At 36.1% G+C, this 22,114-nt stretch overlaps 2 protein-coding genes and 1 pseudogene across 4 annotated transcripts; 1 reads left to right on the top strand and 2 right to left on the bottom strand.

The window, feature by feature from the left end:
* Positions 1–1,972: 1,972 nt before the first annotated feature.
* Positions 1,973–5,460, top strand: LOC127794839 (uncharacterized). 3 transcript variants are annotated; one of them, XM_052326098.1, is made up of 5 exons: positions 1,973–2,187; positions 2,313–2,553; positions 3,359–3,534; positions 3,872–4,163; positions 5,106–5,460. In XM_052326098.1, exons 1-5 carry the CDS (start codon positions 2,109–2,111, stop codon positions 5,212–5,214), a joined length of 897 nt encoding a protein of 298 aa, XP_052182058.1. In that variant the 5' UTR covers positions 1,973–2,108; the 3' UTR covers positions 5,215–5,460. The 3 variants fall into 3 exon arrangements, with proteins under 3 accessions (XP_052182058.1, XP_052182067.1, XP_052182063.1); XM_052326107.1 differs by having other exon boundaries at positions 2,045–2,209; XM_052326103.1 differs by having other exon boundaries at positions 2,045–2,217.
* Positions 5,461–9,610: 4,150 nt separating this feature from the next.
* LOC127793900 (photosystem I reaction center subunit V, chloroplastic-like) lies at positions 9,611–10,062 on the bottom strand (annotated as a pseudogene).
* Positions 10,063–15,980: 5,918 nt separating this feature from the next.
* Positions 15,981–21,753, bottom strand: LOC127808091 (26S proteasome regulatory subunit 6A homolog). The gene is made up of 10 exons (XM_052346456.1): positions 21,562–21,753; positions 21,349–21,465; positions 19,435–19,542; positions 18,142–18,333; positions 17,854–18,045; positions 17,495–17,613; positions 17,261–17,348; positions 16,856–16,975; positions 16,633–16,773; positions 15,981–16,367 (listed from the first exon to the last, which is right to left on the bottom strand). Exons 1-10 carry the CDS (start codon positions 21,676–21,678, stop codon positions 16,290–16,292), a joined length of 1,272 nt encoding a protein of 423 aa, XP_052202416.1. The 5' UTR covers positions 21,679–21,753; the 3' UTR covers positions 15,981–16,289.
* Positions 21,754–22,114: the final 361 nt, after the last annotated feature.

Below are 22,114 nucleotides of genomic sequence, written 5' to 3'. Positions count from 1 at the left end.
TAGTTATTCAATAAACTAATTTAATAAGATATATATGTTTAAAAATTAATTAAATTTATTTAAAGATATATGTATCTTTTTAAAAATAATTTACTAAATAAATTCAACTAATTTATTTAAAAAAAATAACTAATTTAATTTATTTAAAAATAGATGTATCTTTTTAAAAGAATTAACTAATTTATTTATTAAATAAATTCAACTAATAAGATATATGTATCTTTTTAAAAAGAGTAATTAATTTATATTTTTTATTTATTTATTTTATTTTATTATAATAAAAAAAAAAATTTCCCCAAAAGCCAACTTTTGGGAAACACTAGGTTACTCGAAAGTTGGCTTTCGCAGAACATTTTGATAGTCAAAAAGAAATTTAAAATTAGTTATTTTATTTTATTAAATTATTTAAAAATACATATACTTCAAATTAGTTATTCAATCAACTAATTTAATAAGATATATGTCTTTAAAAATTAATTAAATTTATTTTAAAATATATGTATCTTTTTAAAAATAATTTATTAAATAAATTCAACTAATTTATTTTTAAAAAATTAATTAATTTAATTTAGGATGTATCTTCTTAAAAGAATTAACTAATTTATTTATTAAATAAATTCAACTAATAAGATATATATATCCTTTTAAAAAGAATTTATTTATTTGTATTTATTTATTTTATTTTATTATAATAAAAAAAGTAATATTCCCCGAAAGTTGGGGGTCGAGGAACGCTGAGTTCCCTAAAAGCTGGAGGTCGGGGCACGCTGAGTTCCTCGAAAGCCAACTTTTTGGGAATTTTTTTTTTTAATTATTTTTTTATTATAATAAAATAAAATAAAAAATACAAATAAATAAATTCTTTTTAAAAAGATATTCAATAAATAAATTAGTTAATTCTTTTAAAAAATACATTCATCTTTAAATAAATTAAATTAGTTAATTTTTTTAAAAAATAAATTAGTTAAATTTATTTAATAAATTATTTTTAAAGATATATATCTTATTAAATTAGTTATTCAATTAAATTAGTTGATTGAATAACTAATTTTAAAGTATATATATTTTTAAGTAATTTAATTAAATAAAATAATTAATTTTAAATTTTTTTTTACTATCAAAATGTTCTCTGAAAGCCAGCTTTCGAGGAACCCAGTGTTTCCTGAAAGTTGGCTTTTGGGGAAAGTTTTTTTTTTAATTAATTTTTTTATTATAATATAATAAAATAAAAAATATAAATAAATAAATTCTTTTTAAAAAGATACATATATCTTATTAGTTGAATTTATTTAATAAATAAATTAGTTAATTCTTTTAAAAAGATACATCTATCTTTAAATAAATTAAATTAGTTAATTCTATTTAAAAATAAATTAGTTGAATTTATTTAATAAATTATTTTTAAAAAGATACATATATCTTTAAATAAATTCAACTAATTTTTAAAGATATATATCTTATTAAATTAGTTGATTGAATAACTAATTTTAAGTATATGTATCTTTAAATAATTTAATAAGAAAAATTAACTAATTTTAAATTTTTTTGAGTATCAAAAATTTAACTCACGATAATTTAAAATTTAAAATTAGTTAAAAAATTTATAATTAGTTAATTTATAATTATTTAAAATACAGATATTTAAAAATAATTTATTTATTTATATTTTTTTAATTTTATTTTATTATAATAAATTATCTCTGTGTGTGTGTGTTTATATATATATATACATATTTGTGTGTGTGCTCATTGAGAGAGAGATGGAGAGATAGGTGTGAGAAAAAAAGAAATAAGTATAATGAGAGAGAAAGAGAGATAGAGTGATTGTGCAGCGTAAAAAGGGAAGGAAGATGATATGATGGAGTGACATAAGGGTAAAATAGGATTTTTAAAAAATGATTAAAAATTTTAGCTGAAAAAGACTGCGAAGAGTAAAACCGTCGCTGTGTATAGAATTTTCCTAACAACATTTGTTGGTGCGTCGATGGAATAGTTGGAGAAGGGTTAGGGCGTGGCTTCGGCGCATTCGCACGCTTCATCTTCTGGCTTGCTCAGGTCACTTCGCTTGGGCAATTTCACAAACAGTTCAACGGCAGGTCTGAGAGATCATGAACGCTATTCCGGCGAAAATTGCAGAGCGATTGAGTCTTCTCCACACTTGCTTCTCTCCCTCATCCCTCCACAGAGGTGCTCTTTGAAGTTTGATCAAGTATCATAGTCAGTTTCTCTCTCTCCAATTCAGTGTCAGGTTAATCTAGTATTTAGAAAGCATGCTTGAGTTACTGATTTAATCTGGGTTTATCTTACTCTAGGTTTGCCAAAGTTCGGATTTATGCATTTGCCGCAGTGCAGGAGGAGATTTGGAGGGGCCCTTACCAGGAAGATGGCTTGGAGTTCGGAGAAACACGATGATATGAACGTAGAAACTAGGAAGTTGGGCATAGTTCGCCCTGCGGAGGAAGCTTATGCAGAAGAGGCAATTGAAGCTGTCAAAGCTGGGAAGGTCATCGCCGTCCCCACTGACACAATCTATGGCTTTGCTTGTGATGCTTGGTAGTACCTCCATTCCATGTCTTCACGTTGTAATTTTCAGAGCATTCATTATGGTTCAATTAGTTTTGCAGATGTCAAAGTTTTTGATGTTTTGTTCCATTCAGATTCCTCCTCCGTTAAATAGTTTTCAACTCAACAATAAAAAAAAAAAAAAGTTTTCAACTGCATTGATAGTTTGGTTCTACGTCAAATCCCACTGCCCCGAGTCATGGATTAGTAATATCCTCCCAAATATAAATTCTTTTTTATGTTTGGATGTGCTACAGATTGACAAACTGAAAAATCTATAATTTAATAGTTATGAGCTACTATATCATTTATAGAACATAATAATCCAAAGCTGAGTCTTTCAGCTGCCATATGACCATTTCAGGCTCACTTCTTTTAACAGCCTTCCTTGCATGCATTCTACATCATTTAATGATGTCGATGTGGTTGATAAGGGTGTCTTTTAACAGCCTTCCTTGCAGGCTTGCAGCCACTTATATCTAACAAAGGTGTTTGACTCTAAAATATGTTCACTTGGATGACTGGAAACTCGCTCATATTGTGGCGTACAACATTTGTAATAAAGTGAAAGTGCAACAGAGTTACTGTTGTGCTAGTTGTTCCTGAGCCAAAGCCATAATTTATTTAATAGAGTACTAGTCTTTTAGATTATTCCTGAGCTCATTGCACCTTTGTAGTACTTTCCTGTATTACTTGTTTGTGGAGTACTTATGCTACATTTGCATCTTGAATTGCAATTTTTTTTTTCACAATTTATTATTAACTGCTGCACTCATTTCATGTGGAGCTATTGCAGCTCTACAGGAGCAGTTAATAGGATTTACGAGATCAAAGGGCGTAAACATACAAGCCCCCTTGCAATCTGCGTCGGAGATGTATCAGACATACAACGGTTTGCTATAACGAATCATTTGCCTCATGGCTTGCTTGATTGTCTACTTCCAGGACCCGTAACTGTGGTGCTAAGGCGAGGTTTGTAACCCAAAATCATGTTTAACATGTACTATTAGGATCCAAGAGATTTATCTTCTACTTCAAATGTAAAAAAGCAACTCAACCTACAAGATAAATTACTTTTTTTCTGATTAGGTTCTTATTTTATCGTGTTCCATTGGTGAATTAGCTATACTGGTAGTTTGGGATCAAGAAAACTTTATATTGTAGTAGTCCTTTTTTTAGTACTAACTTCTATAAATTTAAGAGTATATTACACTTGTATAAGCATATGTCTTCAGTCTTTGTTTAAAAGCAGCTCTGTTTTTGTTTGTTTATTCCTTTCTTTTGGGAATGAAATTTGGAAGCTTTGCAGGGGAATCAAGTATCTTAGAGAAATCCTTAAACCCTGGATTGGATAGTATTGGAGTTCGAGTGCCCAACTGCAACTTTATAAGGATTGTAGCCCGTGGTTCTGGAAGTGCCCTGGCCCTTACAAGTGCAAATTTGAGTGGGCAGCCTAGTAGCGTCTGCATCAAGGATTTTGAGAACCTTTGGGAACACTGTGCATATGTTTATGATGACAGCGTGCTTCCATCAGGCCGGGCAGGATCAACAGTGGTGGAACTTATCAAACCAGGAAAGTACAAGATTCTTAGAGCAGGGAGGTAAGATTTCAAATCCCTGTAGTTGGCAGAAATGGTTGTATGCTGTAAATTTATATGTGACATTAAAACCTAAAAATCACAAGCGGAGAAAATTGTAATTTTCTTTCAAGGAGTGGTTGCATCAATTTTAATTTGTTCACCAATTCCAAAAATGATGGTTGGTTTGTCTTGAAGGTGTCTATTGAAACAATATTCACATTTGAAAACTGTGAATCAAGGGTGTTAATCATGCAAAATGGTTTTTCCTTGAGGTGTCTATCGAGTTAGTCTGAGGTGCTTTGTTTTGATTTAGAGTTTTGGGTTATCAACGGTATTTCCCTGGTGCTTGGATTTCTACATAAATTGCATTTTTTTGAGTGTTTTATTGCTTAACTGTTTGCATTTTGATATAAGTTTGTTGATTAAACCGTAACTGTGCTTCACAATTGGTAAATCTTAGATGTCAAAAAACTTAAAATAGCTAGGATGTAACCTACTTTCATCAGCAGTTTTCTAGGCTTGCAGACACTCTAATCCCAATGCCAACCCTCACTGCTAAAAAGAGTGGAGAATATGGTGAACCTTCTGCAAGGGTGTCAGTGTCATTGTAGTTCTTATTGTAAGCATATATGCTGCTGAAAGTATTGAGGGGCTCTGAGATTTCACTGGTATTTCAAGGTAAAAAGGCATGGGGTCAACTTTAATATCATAGGGCATATTATCAGGACTGTGGTAATATTAGCTGTTCTCTTCCTCTTCCAGATAGCTTTTTAAATTTGTTTAGTTTGAGATCTTATCTTCTCTTTAGGTTTGATTTGAATTTGCCTATTGGATAAACAGAGATACTGCAATTTCTATGCATATGCTAAATTAACTTTTTTAAGTTTTGAAGATTTAAATCTTCGGTTGTTAATGCAACCTATGATTGCAATGGCTTCAACAAGTTTTGTCCTGTGTTTGCAGCGCAAAGGAAGAGACTATTGCGGTCCTTGAGAGGCACAATCTAGTAGAAGAAGGAACGGTGGATGCATCGCAAGAGGAAGGGGCAAGAAGCAAGATACAGTCTGCATAGGTGAGAGACTTCAGCTGTGAGAAACTACCACTATATAACGTATACTACATGAATCTAGGAAGAAATTTTTTGTCATCCAAGAAAAGGAAGGGACCGGATGGCTTCAGTTCCATCTTTAATTCTTATGTGTGGATCCTTGGCAATTACCCAACTTTTTTGAAAATTGTGTAAGTTCAGATTTTAGAATTTTGCCTTCGGCTTTTGGATCTAAATGCAGCACTTCCCTCCCCATGGGCTTAGAATATCAGACATAGCATCAAGCTCTATTCTAAAACCTTTTGAGATGTGGAAGCCCCAAGAATTTCTTCTGCAACATACAATGACAGAGTATTTATACATGTTATAGATATCAAATGGGTCATGGCTTCCATCTAAAAGAGATGGGTTTGGCCCAGTATCATATATAGTAGTCTCGGAAAAGATTTTCCTAGATTTGGGTCTACAATTTTGGCTTAGAGAGTACGCAGGCAGGCTTGCAATTAACATAACATTCTGTTTATATTTTTTGATTTTCGGGGCATTGTCATTGCAAAGAATAAAAATTAAAAAGTACAAATAACTTTTCTTGAGTGCTTGCCATGGACTTCTATCAAATGTATTTTACTAGTTTCATGGGAAAGATAGTAATGATTATTCACTTCACAAACTGCCAATGGATGATAATATTCTCATGAATGTATGTATGGCTAGTGTGAGACTTTGCTCTCCACATGGATAAGATACACAACCTGCCAATGGATGATTATATTCTCATGAATGTATGCATGGCCAGTGTGAGACTTTGCTCTCTACATTGATAAGATACGTAACTAACATCATACTTTTGCAACTTTTACGGTTGTATTTTTTTCCTCTGGTGAGACTTTCAATTTTTTGTGATTTCAAATATGTCCTCAAATCACGCAAAATTATTCATTTAAATACCAAATCAATAAATAATATACACACGCGTTGACGTGACAATTTTCTAGTATCTTCTCAGTTTTCTCTCCCTCCACTCCATCCTCTCTCTCTCTCTCTAACGTCTCATCTCTCTCCGGTATCTCCTCAATTTTCTCTCTCTTCGACAGCATCTCTGTAGCTCATTTTCTTTCTTTTTGACTACATCTCTTTCTTTAGCATTTCTTGCATCTCTTCTTTTTTTTTTTTAATGCTTCCTTAGCTCCCTCTTTCTCAGTCTACATCACCTTAGATCTACCGACGTCTGTAGTCTCATTTTCTCTATCATGTTGTGTCTCCTCAATTCTCTCTCTCTCTCTCTCCAACGTCTCCTCCAACATCTCTTATTTCTTTAACGTCTCATGTATCTACTCTCTTTCTTTTTGGCTACATCACCTCAAATTCGGCAATGTCTCTAGTTTTCTTCTCTATATTTGGTTGCATCTCTTCACCTTTCTCTCTCTCCAATATCTCCTCAACTCCCCCCCCCCTTTTTTCTTCGACATCTCCTCAACTCCCATTATCTCTCTCCAACATCTCCTCAACTCCCTCTCTTTCTTTGTCATTGTTTGATTTCGAGGACGAGGAAAAAGATGAGTCTTCACAATTAGCCACATGTAGAGTTTGAGCAGCTTTGACTTTGGTCTTTTCCTTCATTCTCTTTCTTTTCAAATCCTCCTCATTTGCTCTTAGCTATTCCAATTGTTTGAGTTAGAGCTATGTAGCTTTACTGGATAGAGAGAGGGAATTGTGGAGATACCAGATAGAGTGAGTGAGAAGTAGTCGGAGAGAAAAATGAAATTGAGGAAACATTAGAGAGAGAGAGAGAGAGAAAGCGAAGGGGGGGAGCTGGGGAAACACTAGAAAATATCCATGTTAGCGCACATGCATATCATTTGTTGTCTAGATATCTAAATGAGTGATTTTGTACTGTTCAAGACTACATTCATAACCACTAAAAATTTGAGTAATGTTGGGAGTTATCGTCTGATGTCATTAGTTGTGTATTGTATTCTCATCGAAAGAAGTGTTAGGCAAAAGAGACAATGACACATAATCTCTTTAATCTTCTCCAATAAAGAGGTGCCATCAATCATGATTCCTAATGTTATTCAAAATTTTAAAATTTCACATAAAAAAGAAAATAAAAATTGAAGAAGAAAAATTTTATTTTGACGATCACCTTTAGTGTGTACGTCTTCGCCAAAAACAATACTACTTGAAAAAGACCAGAGGAGCAAACAAATAGAGTTATTTCTAAGATCATTGATTGCTCAACTTCCCTTGCGCTTGCATTAATTTGCACGATTAACATCATCATTACAAATACTCTCTGAGGGAAAAGTCTAGAGAGCCCGACAGGCTTATTGACCACCTTACCAAAATGGGGCAAAAAGATGATTTTGCCCCTACCCACTTTGCAAATTTGCAAAGTGGGCCACTACTGCTCTTTCCTTGCTCGCTCGTCTCCCTTCCATGGTCGTCGCCCTTACCTCGCCGACTGTCGCTATTTGGAAAAGTCTAGAGAGTTTGACAGGTTTACCGACCGCCTTACCGAAAGAGGGAAAAAAGACGATTTTTCCCTCATCCACTTTGCAAATTTGCAAAGTGGGCCACTGCTGCGCTCTCTCTGCTCGCTCGTCTCCCTTCCATGGCTGCTGCCCTCGCCTCGCCCCCGTAGCCTTGTTGCCCTTTGGCTCGTCATCATCGCCTCACCTCGCCTCGCTTCGTCGAGGCGAGACGAGGGCAACAGCAAGGCGGCGGCTATAGAAAAAAGATGAGCGAGCAAGGAGAGAGCAGCAGTGGGCGGGGGCAAAATTGTCTTTTTGCCCCATTTCTGTAAGGGGCTCGGTAAGCCTATCGGGCCTGTAAAACGACTCCTCTTAGAGTACTTACTATTGAGTGCAATTTTGTGCACCACATTTAACGGTGGGTAGGGTTACTCACCGTTAAATTAAACACATAGAAAGTGAGAGAGAAATGGACAAATGAGATGCGCGCGTGACTGAATGTAAGTTGACCCATTTCTTCTCCTCTTACTCTTTCTCACATGACACACACACACACACTCTCTCACTCTTCCTCCATCTCTGGCCACCTTTCCTCCACCAGCGGATAGGGTGTGTAATAACGAGGATGATAGCAGCTAACGGTAGTTCAGTATAGGATAAGGGCGTAGCAGCAATGGGCTTGAGGCGAAGGGGCTGAGGTTGATGGTGTCTTCCTTTTCAATCTGTACACACACAGCTTCCAGAAATTAGCTTAAGGAGTTTCTAAGTTACCCTTATTTATATGGGTATGTTTGGTTTAGCTAAATTAATTTTTTATTTTGTTATATGTACGTATATTATATTATGTTAAATAATTAAATAAATATATATAATAATTTTAAAATTCTTAAATTTAATAATTTTTTATAATTTTTTATTATAATAATTTTATATTAAAAATATTTTATAAAATTATAAATTAATTTATTAATATATTTATAAACAAGTCTGATTGCTAATTATTCGTGAATTTTTAATTAAAGATGTTCACGAGACTATAATTGAATATGTTCACAAATTTTAACAAGTCGAGTTTTATTGAGTTCAATCTCGACTCGTTTACAAATCAAGATTTAAAGTTGTTGCACGATTATAACAATAAATTTATAGAATGGAAACGTTGTCTTCAAGCTGTCTGAGTCTGCAAAAATAAGAAAACAATCAGAAGGCTCAGGGAAGTCCCCACGCAAACACTTTGACGCTTAAGTTAGTCACAGAGTATGATGAAAGAAACTGTATTGAAATTAATATTAAAGACGTTCCCCCCTTCAGGAATAAATGTCTTCTTATTCATAGAGAAATATGGAGTGATTTAAAATGTAACAGAATTAATATTCTTGTAGATAACACTTATCTTGATATTCTAAAATCTATTAGAATTAAGATACAGATAACTTGTATCTTTTATAGATAATATTTATTTTACCTCTTTTAAGGATAGAATTTCTTAGGGATGATATTTATCAAAATATTTCATAACCATTTTAGGATTAAAATTCGCTATGGATAATTATCTATCTTTTTCTTGGAATATTTAAAAGAATTTTTAAATGTCAAACTTATTATGTTTGCGTGCTTTGTGTAGGACCCCCCCAGATGGAAAATTTATGCCTTTTAGCCCCAAAAAATATTATGGGCTTTTGGACTTTTACCTATGACACAACAAAAGTTAACTTCAAACTCAACTCGTTTATCTTAAAAAACAAACTCAAAATATATTTTATCGAGATGAATATTGAGTTTATCAAATTTAAAATTGATAAACTGAAGCAAATCAAACCGGAGGTAGAGATCACATGCGAACAACAAATATATATATATATATATATTCATTGGATGATGATTCTAATTAGTACTAGAAACTAATTAGGCAACACTATAAATTAAAGCAATTAAATTTATATATTTTAGCCGAAGAACTTGGGGTCGTAGCCTTTGCTGGAGGTGGTGAGAATGTAGTAGGCGACGATGTGGCTGATGGAGCCCTAAGCGAGGACGTCGACGATGTTGAATCCGACGGGATCGTTGGACTTGAGCAGGCTCACGTACTCCTTGGCCCTACTGTCACCGGCCTCGCAGTGGGTCACGCCGTTCTACTCCGGCAGCCCTTGCTTCGCCACGTTCTCCCTCTGAAGTTGAAGAACACGAACCTCCCCAGAAACAGTGACAGCCTCGTGCTCAATCTTATCACCAGCGACGGGTTCAGCTTCACTTTCGCACCGTCGCCCCAGCTCCGCCGCTTATCGACCATCGTGACTTTGATGGAGGAGGGTATTGAGGGAAAGAAGCAGGAGTCAGTGGGCTTGTTGAGGGGTCTGAGACCCTGGAATGTGGGTGCGGAGAACAAGGCAGAGGCCATGGCAAAAGAAGGGATCTTAGGAAGAAGAAAGAAGACGAAGATGTATGTTTGTTTGGTATTTGTGAAGTAGAGTCTGGAGAGAGTGTGAGAGAGAGCTAGAGAGAGAGAGAGGGCCGCCATTGGTAGGGGGATGCTAGAGTTGGAAAGACACCGCTGGTGTAGGAGATGTCGTCGGAGGTGTAAGGAGGGAGGGAGAGAGAAAATGTGTGTGTGTGTGTGTGTGTGTGTGTCGTGTGAGAGAGAGTGAGAGGAGAAGAAATGAGTCAACTTACATTAGGTCGGGCGCAATTCCATTTGCCTTTCTCCCTCATCTCTGTTTAATTTAAGAGCAACTCCAATGGGAGTTGTCATTCGGGGTGCCATCCGTGTAATTGTCGAAATGGCATCCCAAAATACAAAATGTCCACTCCAACGGGAGTGGTATATCAAGTTGCAAAATGGTAACTTCCCTCATTCGGTGTCATTTTTATAACTTTTAGAGAGAGAAAATCAAAGATTGCATTTGTAAGCACCCCCGCCCGGATATCCCCAAACACCCGGATTACCCGAACGGGAGCGCCTACGGGAGGAGAAAAAGGATGAACACAAGACAAGAACCACCCTAACATGCATACACAAAATTTAAAACAACGGAAGCGAAACCATATATACATGCATGCACTTCGGGTACCCCGCTAGCACAGCGATCACAAGATAAATAAAAGAATACAAATTCCTGTGCCAACATACACGAGACTCGAGGAATGACCTGGCACAGTAAAAATAATAGAGTAAATCCTACTGAACCATCAGAGTTGACAAGGACTAACGAGACTGCCTGTACACCATACCGACTCTACCGCTAGAAGCTGACTCCATTGCTCTTGACTCACGCTGCCACTACCTGGAATGATGGAAAACAAGGTGAGTTGAGAGACTCAGCAAGCATAAGAAAAGAAAGGCCGAAGGCTGAACATATCCAGAACATTCTCCCCAGTATAAACCCTCAGGTACACACAACCCATGAGACGCTATAACACAATAGTACAGCATAATAAAAGCACATACCGGTTCTTGGGGCCTACACAAGACATCTGGCACCCAAGTCCCATACCAACCTGTCGCTGCCCTGGACCGTATCAAATACCTCCAGCAAATCTGTGCGCGCAATCCTGGGTCAGTACTCCCGTCACCCGTCCATGTCGATACTCCCGACACTCGTCCCTGTTGGTACTCTCGACACCCGAGCCATAGGCTCCCCTGGAACGGTACTCCCATCCGAGAACTAATAACTACCAGTAACCATGCAATGCACACAACAATGCAATTGTGTAGTGAGCATCAACGTGATACACCGACGCCCATACATCCAAGCATCAGGCTATGCTCTGCCCACATAATAAACCACACGCGATGCATATGCCCGTGCCATATGCAACCTAATCAAACTAGAATGTCCGTGTCCAAGCATACTCAATAAATGAATATCCCAATATGCAACTCGTACCCATGTGCATATCAAATCATGGACATCAATATAATAATTCTAAATATGCAGTAAATCACATACTGATAGAGCTAGTCAGCAGTGCCCGGCACCGGTCAACGGTCAGTGACTAGGAGTGTCCACTTGACGGTCCACTTCAGGGCCGTACAATAGTCTACCCCAACGTTACCAACAACCGACCCCTGCCCTACTGCTCGATAGCTCTAACCGAACCATAAATAAATCTGAGAAAATCATAAATAACCCGCACGTCTAGAAACCTAGTCCCTAAGCTGGGTCAACATCATTCCCAAAAGGAGTGGGGGCGGTACAAACCCCCATAGGCTCACAACGAATAAAATTCTAGAAGTCTCGGATTTAATTTAAATTAAAACGAATGGATAATAATTCAACAAATAAGGCTATGCGTCGAATTAGAGTAAGGGAGATGATAAAATACAAGAAATCACGGGGTCTCTCACAGGTATTAAAGAACAGGAAGAGAGGGTTAGGAGCTTGCCTTTACACGGTCGTTTCTTACATTTCTTGCACTCCCGCTGCGAAGTAAAACGTTTAATATCGATTAATAAAACCCGTGGCTCACATTAATTAAATCTAACCGTATAATATAAATAATTTAACCGTTTAAAATCTCACGTAGGCGTACCACAAATAAAACCCCAACGAGTCTCATATTTAATTTAAATTAAATCACGCCAATAACATCCTTAATTCATATAATTAATACGCGAAACCGAAACGAATTGAAGGAAGACGAGGGGTTCACAAAATGGTAAGAGATTGTAAGGGTAGAGGGAGCTTGCTTGTATCTAATCGTTTATAGCGTTTTTATGCTTGAATCCCACCAAAATAATACACACTGCAAATTAATATAACCGCTCAAAATTAATAAAATTGGACCCAAAACGAAATTTCAACCGCACATATTAATTAACACACGTTTCCATACTTACCTGACTAATTAAACTTCAATTAAACCAAGATTAACTTGAATTTTCCTTGATTTTACAGCATCCTTGTGCCTTCCCTCATGCCTAAAATTTTCCTTCTTTACTCGCTGTTTAACCCCCCAGCAAATTCACCCCATTCTCGGCCCTTAAATGGCAAAAAAAATTAGGCTCCAGAAACCTATGAAGCACGGAAACAGCTCGGAGGCGCTGTTTCGGCATTTTCGAACCGTTTCCTGTTTCGAAAACGAGAAAAATGGCCCGAAACATTTTTCGGGCCGTTTGTGTAATTTTTAAAAAATTTGGGCCGTTTCAGAATTTTGAAAACTTGGCTGGAAACGTGTCTCCAATTGGAAACGCGTTTCCGGTGATTGCTGCTAAACAGGCAACAACAGAGGCAAATCCTTAAAAATTGCTCTACCTCCTTCCTTCCTTCCTTCTCTTCTTTCAGTTCGATCGCCTTCGGCCGTCGCCGCCATCTGCTTCTTCTAGTTCGATCTCCATCGCTAGTCACCGTCGTCTTCTTCTTCCAGTTCGATCGCCCCTGCTGGTTGTCGCTGTCTGCTTCTTCCAGTTCATCACAGTAGGTTTTGTAGCCCTCGTATTGGGCTGCAAGCGAAAGCTCAATACAATTGCAGAGAGCTCTGCATTCTTCCTCCATTTTGGACGCTCTGCTCCACATAATTGAATATCTTTAATGCCATGTCAGAAGTAACCTTCGTGGATGTCAGACTGAGAGAGCAGACCAAGACTTTAAAGTGCTAATAGCCACAAAATATATTAACCTATGAGCCATTATTTTAATTAGTAAGTGATAATATTTTTTTTAAATATTATTGATTATTGGTTGAATATATTGTGAATTTTATGTTTGTTTTTGTTTGAACTTATATTTATTATTTATGTTTGAATATTTTTTTATATTAAAAATTATATTTATAAAAAAATTCTTATATTTTTTAAATTTACAGTTTACCCCGCGTTTCCGTTTCCTACTTTTTTAGAAAAATACTGTTTTCATATTTCCGTTTCCCATCGAAAACGTTTTCTATTTCCATTTTCGTGCAACATAGTCAGAAACTACCGCGTGGCAGTCCAGCACGCTCAACCGTCTCTCATGAAACGGCACCGTTTCGGGCGCCCAGAAAATTTCTACCTAATTTATTTTCCCAACGCACGCAGCCTTCAGGAATCGATCTCGCGCCCCTCACATGGGCCCTCGCGCGCTTGACCATCCGTATGCCTTGTTTCTCAATTTAAGTACACACCATGCTATACTTAAAAGAAACTTTCTGCTAGCTCATATATATCCATGCACATAGGACCACATGAACTATTATTATATTCCTATGTATACCTAGGCTCGGCTACCACTTCCAATTTTTGAATTGCTTGGTTATTATTTTATTTATAACATATAATACATACTACACACTAAATGATATAGTAATATAAAGTTTAAAACCTCAATATGCTACACTTAACCATTTTTTTTTCTTAATTCTCTAAATACCCAAATAAATTAATATTTTCTTTTTCTTTTTAACCCATAAATATTCAATAATCACTATAAATAAATACTTCCTCTTAAATTCTCAAATATTCCATAATGTCCTCGAACACCGATTTGAATAATTATTATTTATTTCCAAATTTTAGGATATTACAACATTTGTTAATGATAAAAAAATCAACGAATATTTTATATTATATATATATATATATATACCTGAACAGAGGAGACAAGACAAAGCAAGAGAGAACCATAGGCAAAAGACGAGGACGAGCAGCGTGAGAATAAGGCAAGGACGAGTAGCGTTGAGCTAGAAGAAGCTTGCGAGGGCGAGGGCGAGCAACGCAAGAGGCAACAACCGGCAAGGCGAATTCTAGATTGCATTGAGGGCGAGGACGAGCCTTGAGCAGAGTAAGAGAGGCGCAGAAAAGAAGAAGGTTCTAGAAGGGTGAATGTATATTATATATATATATTAATCAATTATAAATATTTAATATGAGGTGTTTGGGAGAGTTGCATAAACAATTATTATAATTAATTGTTAGAATTTAAATTGATATTTTTAGGTTAGAATTATATATTTTGATTTTAATTTAAAATAAGTATTTTAGTTAATTGTTAGAATTTATTTTAATTTATTATTTACTCTTTAAATTTTAAATTTTAAATTATATTTATAATAAAAAAAATATTAAAATAACACCTCTATTTACAACTTGCCATTGAAACAAATATAAAATTCAGGAGTGTAACACTATTTAAATTTATAAAATAATAATTTAGCACACGCCAAAATAGTAACTCCTTTGTAGACACTCTTAACAATAGAGGTGTCAAAAGAGTCGGGCGGCCAGCGGGCTGCCCGGCCCAGCCCATGATGGGCCGGGCTTTGGCCTGGCCCGTTACTGTTCAAACAGGCCGGGCCGAGACCGGCCCCCATTGGGGGACCGGGCTGGGCCAAAGAAATTGGGCCCACGGCCCGACCCGGCCCGTTTAAGGGCCCAGCTCGTGGCCCTTATGGGCCAATAAGGCCCTTACTGATTTTTTTTTTTAATTTTGTTATTCTTTAGTAATTATTGATATTGAATACTAAAATATTTAATTTCGCAATATATATAAATAATAACCATCAATTTATTTAAAATTTTTAAGTTAAATTTTTTATATATTTAAATTATAAATAAATATTCTTCTTTTTATATGTACATTATTTTTCATATCAATTCATAAGGTATATAGAATTTTGAAATATAAAATAATAAAATAATATTTAAAACTTAAGAATTAAGATAGAAGATATTTTTAAAAGAAAAAAATTAATTGTTATATATGTATTATTTTGATATTTATATATATATATTATATGTATTATTTTTTAAAAAATTATTTTAAAAAAAGAAAAAAAAAAGGCCAGGCCCGACCCGATCCGGGCCCTTTGTAGGGGGGCCGTGGGCCGGGCCCGACCCATTTAAAAAGCCCGTGAGCCGACTCGAGCAAGACCGGGCTGGCCGGACCGACCCTTTTGACATCTATACTTAACAATGGGTAAAGTTACTGTGTCAAATGGAGTGCACAAAATTACACACCTTACTATGACCAACACCTCCCTTGGAACTAACGGGGTGCACAAAATTACACACCTTACTATGACCAACACCTCCCTTGGAACTAACGGGGTGCACAAAATTACACACCTTACTATGACCAGCACCTCCCTTGGAACTAACGTAAAAGATTTGGTTCGAAATATAATATATTTATTATTAATTAAAAATATTTAAAAATAAAAAAATTATATGTAGTAAAATATATATTATCTGAAAAACAAAGTGTGCTTATATCTGCATTTAATCCTAAGACACTTCCTAACATTATTATCCTTCTGGCTTTTTTTAAATAATATTATTGTGAAAAATAATAAGTACGGCAACATTAAATATTATGATGCACTCCATAGATTAAGCATCACCCGTGACATCAAATACTAATTAGGTAAAGCCAACATTAGTACACCCCAAATTACCATCTAGTATTTCGGACTGCACATAACAGCCGGGCCGGCCAGCCATCTGGCACCAGTTCCATAAGGAACATGAATATCATGTTAAACTCACAATAACTCGTTATGCACCAGGTTCTAATAATTTAGGCTTCTAAGAAGACACTACTTCCTGGAATCCAGAGATTTTGCACGGCCACTTCTTGCTTTGGAGTTATCTGAAGCAATTTAAACCCTGAAACATGCTTTCCTCTTCAACACCCCTTCAGCCACAATCTAAATCTAAGCGTAGTAATTCAGGCTTGATTTCTTTTTGGCTTGAACTTGGATGATGCCTTCATTGAAGTCCTCATGGTTCACCTGCAAAAAAGTTGGAGCAATTACTACTACATGAGAGGTCTCTCCAAACAAAAAATTTCAAACTTGAGAATGCATGAGTAGAATAGTTTACTGTTCAAGAAACTACTTTTCTATTTGTAACAGACCAATGCAACTATAATGACTCAAACCATGAAGATGATGCACTTGATCACTAGCAGTGATATTGTCATTGTCTCCTTAATGTTATATCCTTTAAATTCTCTTCTACAAGCACACTCATGCGCGCGCACACACAGAGACCAACCTCAGTAGCATCACGTCGCAAAGCAAGCATGCCTGCCTCCACACATACAGCTTTCAGTTGTGCCCCATTGAAATCATCAGTAGATCGAGCCAACTCTTCAAAGTTGACATCCGGGTGAACATTCATCTTTCTAGAGTGGATCTACAATCACAATGCAAATGATTCAGAAGGGAACAATTACAATGTATTGTTTAAATTTCAGAAAAGGAAGAATTGTTGAAACCTGCAAGATTCTAGCTCTCGCTTCTTCAGTGGGATGTGGAAACTCAATTTTACGATCTAATCGACCAGAACGCATGAGTGCAGGATCTAAAATATCAGCTCTATTAGTTGCTGCTATCACCTGTAGTTTAATGGAATACACCAAAACAAAAATTAACATGGAAAATATTGGAACCAATGACCTGCATAATTACAAAAAGGAACCAATGTGGGATTATAATAAAAGCAGATGCAACCCAAGCATGGTTGTTGATGCCAGATGGTAGAAGTGATAGCTCATAACAAGTTCAAGTCCAGAAGAAATGATCTTCAGGCATTCCATTAAGGAAGTAAGGACCCAACAATACCATCCTCATAATGACCATTACACTGAAATTACCACCAATTGAAGGGAAGAAATAAAAACCTTTATCCGCTCATCACTACTAAAGCCATCAAGCTGATTAAGCAATTCTAACATTGTACGTTGAACTTCCCTATCCCCGCTAACTTCACTGCATTAACAGATTAAAAAAAAAGTATGCATCAGTGAGGTATTTAATGCTAAATGATTAATCAAAATCTGGCTCGTGGAACTAAAATCCAAGCAATATACAATACAAACTAGTGGAACTATAAAATATGGTTAAAGCTGCTTTACCTGTCAAACCGCTTTGTGCCAATAGCATCAATTTCATCTATGAAGATGATGCAAGGAGATTTCTCCTTTGCAAGTTGAAAAGCATCACGGACAAGTTTTGCTCCATCCCCAATGAACATCTAAATTCATAAGCACTCTAGTTAATAACAATGAACTTGACTACTCCCCTAGAGCAAAATAAATCAGCACCTGCTTGAGTGCATGCATAAATGATAAAACATAATAATTGCATAATAACGGGATATTTTCTGAAGAAATGTTTACCTAAGTCAAACGTAAATGATGATGAACATTAATTTAAAAGGCAGTAACACAGCTCATGAAACTTCATTAACTGGAGATTATTTAACAAAAATTACCTGGACAAGTTGGGGGCCTGCCAACTTCAAGAAAGTAGCATTAGTTTGGGCTGCACAGGCACGAGCCATTAGAGTTTTCCCAGTGCCAGGAGGTCCATATAAAAGCACTCCTTTGGGTGGGCGAATCCCTAACCTCTGAAACCGCTCTTTGTGTGTCATAGGCAAAACAATAGCTTCAACAAGTTCTTGGATCTGTTGAGAATAAATCCAATTGAGAAACAATATTATAACAACCTAACATCAGCCAATAAGAACAGTATGTAAATATGTTAAAGCTATGGAACTTGCTTGTTTCTCAAGCCCTCCAATATCATTGTAGTCTTCAGTTGGCTTTTCATCAACCTCCATAGCCTTAACTCGAGAATCATATTCAGATGGCAAGGTATCCAAGATCAAGTAACTGTCTTTGTTCACCCCAACCAAATCCCCAGGCTTTAGCTTATCAGGATCAACAAGACCAACCACAGGCAGGAAGATAGTCTGCAATCAAAACATGGGAAACAGGTGGGTTAAAATAAGATTGCAGGCTTTCTAGATAGGAGAGAACAAGCTTAAAGAGAACAAAATTTTCAACAAATAATCAAAATCCATCAAGATTTAACAGTATTGGGTAATAGCATTCCAGTTAACATTAAAAGATTGGCAAGAAATATTTTACATGGAGAGTTTTACAGGAACACTTGATAATGAGTGTTAAAAAGATCTAGTAAATATATTAAGAACGCTGCAAAATGCACAAAGGAGCATATATGATTGATAACTACTTCAAATTAGAGAAGTAAAAAGGGGCACCAACCAAGTAATGCATCCCAGAAGCAAACTTAAATAATACACACAAATCTTTGTACAACTTGATGTCCTGTGTTGTCTATCAGATTTAAAACTGGGTCAGGCAAGTGGATAGCCCTTCTCAAGATTGAATCAGCCAATACATCATATAGAATAAAGATTACTCAGAGCCCCAAAAGCTAGTTTGTTTCTTTCTTACAAATACAACAAATCAAAGGAGGAGCTTATAACAACACAATCTCCTTCTATGGAGCCACCCAACAGCTCCACTAAATAAATATCCATTTACCTCAGACTTCATGAATGCCTAGAAACTTGAACGTACACAAGGATGGACCACATATTTTCAGCCAACTGAAAATAGATAGAAAATGATGAACTTCATATAGCCCCAATTAGAATAGAAAGGATTCTTTTCTTTTTGGATAAGTTATCAATCTGTAAGAATCTTCCCTTTTACCACTTATATAAAGAAAGTCAAACAGGAACTTTAGCTCTCCAAATACCCTACCAAGGAAGAGAATTATTCAATGATGCAACAAATAAATGGTAGCTCAATCTAGCACTCATGTGACATGTTTAAGATGTCTCAGACAACACTACTCCTCTTGTACATAAAATAATCTACAATAGAAGTTCCATGCATATAGTGTCATATTAAGAAACATGATTGCAATCTCTTCCTTCCCCCAACCAACAATAAACTCAAAACAAAATAAAGCAAACAAGGAAAACTATAATTTATAACTCTAAGTAGCATGAAATCCATAGATACAGATGGAAATGGTTTACCTGGCGTGTTGATGTCTTCAATACAACACATTTACCCTTCCTTTGAGAGTCGAGATCAATATTTGCACCATCTTCCTCAGCCTCATCTTCTGGGTTCATTTCCAAAATCTGAAAGGACACAAAGATGGACACAAGTACCCAACAGCTCTATAACTGCCATTACATCAAAATAGCACTCACGCTCTACTCAGCACATAGGCCCTAGTTTATTCTATACAATAAGCATTAGGTTTGATTCACCATCCTAGAAGTCAAATATTCCCTATTTCTACTAAAAGATACTCTCAAACCTATACAATGAATGATCCATATCCTAAAAAGTTGCCAACTATACATCAACTAAAAAATATTTATCAATCTCCCTACATAAGCAGTGTGGGAAAAACATATTGTTCAGGGTCCTTCCATAAGTAGAGTAATAGGTTCCGAGATGACATGGTAGATTTTGGGTGGCATCAATGCACACTGGATCAATGGAGATAGAAAAAGAGAGAAATAGCAATCACCCACTAGAACAGAAGTGGAGAGAATCACAATCTTCTGGCTTGTCTATATCTAGTGACTTGAGGTCTCTATTTGTAATTATGGTCTTGAATTTTAATACCACCATCTAGGAGACGTGAGTAATCAATTATGGCCTAGGACTTCATTAATTAAGAGTAATAAGCAATTAGAAAAATATCATGGAAATGCACATATGAGATTGTGAGATTAACGGAAGGCTCCTTAGAGGGAGGAGTAAGGTCTCAAGAAACCCAGTATTCTAGCCTCCAATTCACAATCCAGGGCATGAGATGTGCAGATAGAATACAGAAGCTACCTCAACTCAGTCAGTCAAGGTTGGAGATCAACTTCTGCAGGTGAGGAAGCAAATTGCAAGGAAAGCACTTAGATGAAAGGTTTCACTACCTGATCCAAGAACTTGTGAGTGTCAATTGAGTCATGGTCCTCAGAAGAAGGATTATGAAGACCCATGTGTCACCTTAAGAGAGTGACACTTGGCAATACATCAGAAAGAATGTTATCAAAGAGATTACAGAGATTCTATCTCGTATATCTTGATCTCTGGAGAGGTTTTGGTCCGTAGATAAAGAGATTGGAGACCTACATGCCACTTGGCAATGTAATATTTAGATTTTTGTATGAAAAATCATCCTTGGAGGTATATATAATGGTGAATTGGTGTGCCACCCTAGCACATATAACAGATGCACCAACATATATCATATGCAAACTATGCAATGAGTGTATGGTACACATAATTGTTAATAATTAAGAGATGGAAAGGAAAAGGAAAAGGAGAACAAAGTTGGAATGGCACATCAAAAGAGGACTAGTTCTCTCTTAGCCATCCATATATTTTCTTGTCCTGACAAAATCACAGCATTTAACTTGGTCCACGCCCTAAATTGCAATTTATTGCTCCTGCATTTTTTCTAGAACTGGAAAAGCAAGCATATACTCAGATAGAAACAACTTTGAATAAAAATCATCCATTACGATCTCAAATTCACAGCAGATATTGCACCGATACAAAAGACTACAAAATAGTAAAAGCTGTAATGGAAGTCCCCAGGGGCTATCAGAAAACAATAAAAAACTGCAATTACAGTTTTCTTGCCAGACATGTATGAGAATTCAAATAAAAGAAACTATATGAAATAATTCTTTTATAGGCAACCTAACATGAACTAAACCCAAGTGGCACTATTAGGTGAAGCAGCCAAAGCCGTTTGGAAGTCCCTTGGAGACAACAAGAGATTAATAAAAAATTGATCGATTTCAAAATCGTCATCTCAAAGAGCGACTACACAAAAACCAACCTATTGAATATCAGATATTTAATTACTACAAGAAGAGATCACAAATCTCAACGCATTATATAAGTACAAGCGAATTGCATATATATCTTACCTCAACGATGTTACCAACCAAATAGGGAAGCTGCTTGTTGAGTTTGATCTTCTCTTGGTTCTCCTTTATCTTTTCCTTGAACGAGTCCAGTTCAAGATTCGTTCTCTGCAGCTCTTCCTTTAAAGCGCACAGAAATACACAAATTTAGAATTTGTCAGGGATTAGAAAACAACAGTGGAAACCGATGAAATAAAACTAAAATAAATTGTTTACCTTGAGAATTCGAATCTCGTTGTCGAGGAGCCTGGAAGCCCTAACGATGTCCTCGGTCGACATCGAAGCCAGCTGGTCTTCTTCGAAGCTACTGTCCTCCAACATCGGAGACGCCATCGCACCTTAGAGAGAGGAATAAGATATCAGAGAGAGAGAGAGAGCGAGAGCGAGGAGAGGGTTAGAGCCGAAAAGCAAAGAGAAATGGCAATGGCTTCGCCTTCGCTTCTTGTTGCTCAAGACACGATACATAAAAAGCGAGCAAGAGAGAATACGAATATATAGGTGGGCCGAATGGAGATCATGGGCTGATCTGAACCGACTAGCCAGTGCGGGCTTAGCTCATTTTAGGTTGGTCAAGGACGGTAAATGGGCCCAACTTCGAATATCTAGTTCTCATGTACTGGATTTTCAAATTATATTTTAGTTAATCACAAATGGGAATTCACTTTTCAGCATTAGTCATGCACTTAGGCATAAACTAAAGATAAATAAATTAGATTGATAGTATTATACGATTACTATTGCCAATACAATATTGATAATAATTTTTTTT

The sequence above is a fragment of the Diospyros lotus genome, chromosome 1 (assembly GCF_014633365.1).
Source record: "Diospyros lotus cultivar Yz01 chromosome 1, ASM1463336v1, whole genome shotgun sequence".
NCBI lineage: Eukaryota > Viridiplantae > Streptophyta > Magnoliopsida > Ericales > Ebenaceae > Diospyros > Diospyros lotus.
The sequence above is the reverse complement of the archived record's forward strand: the minus strand, read 5'-3'. Positions and strand labels throughout refer to the sequence as shown.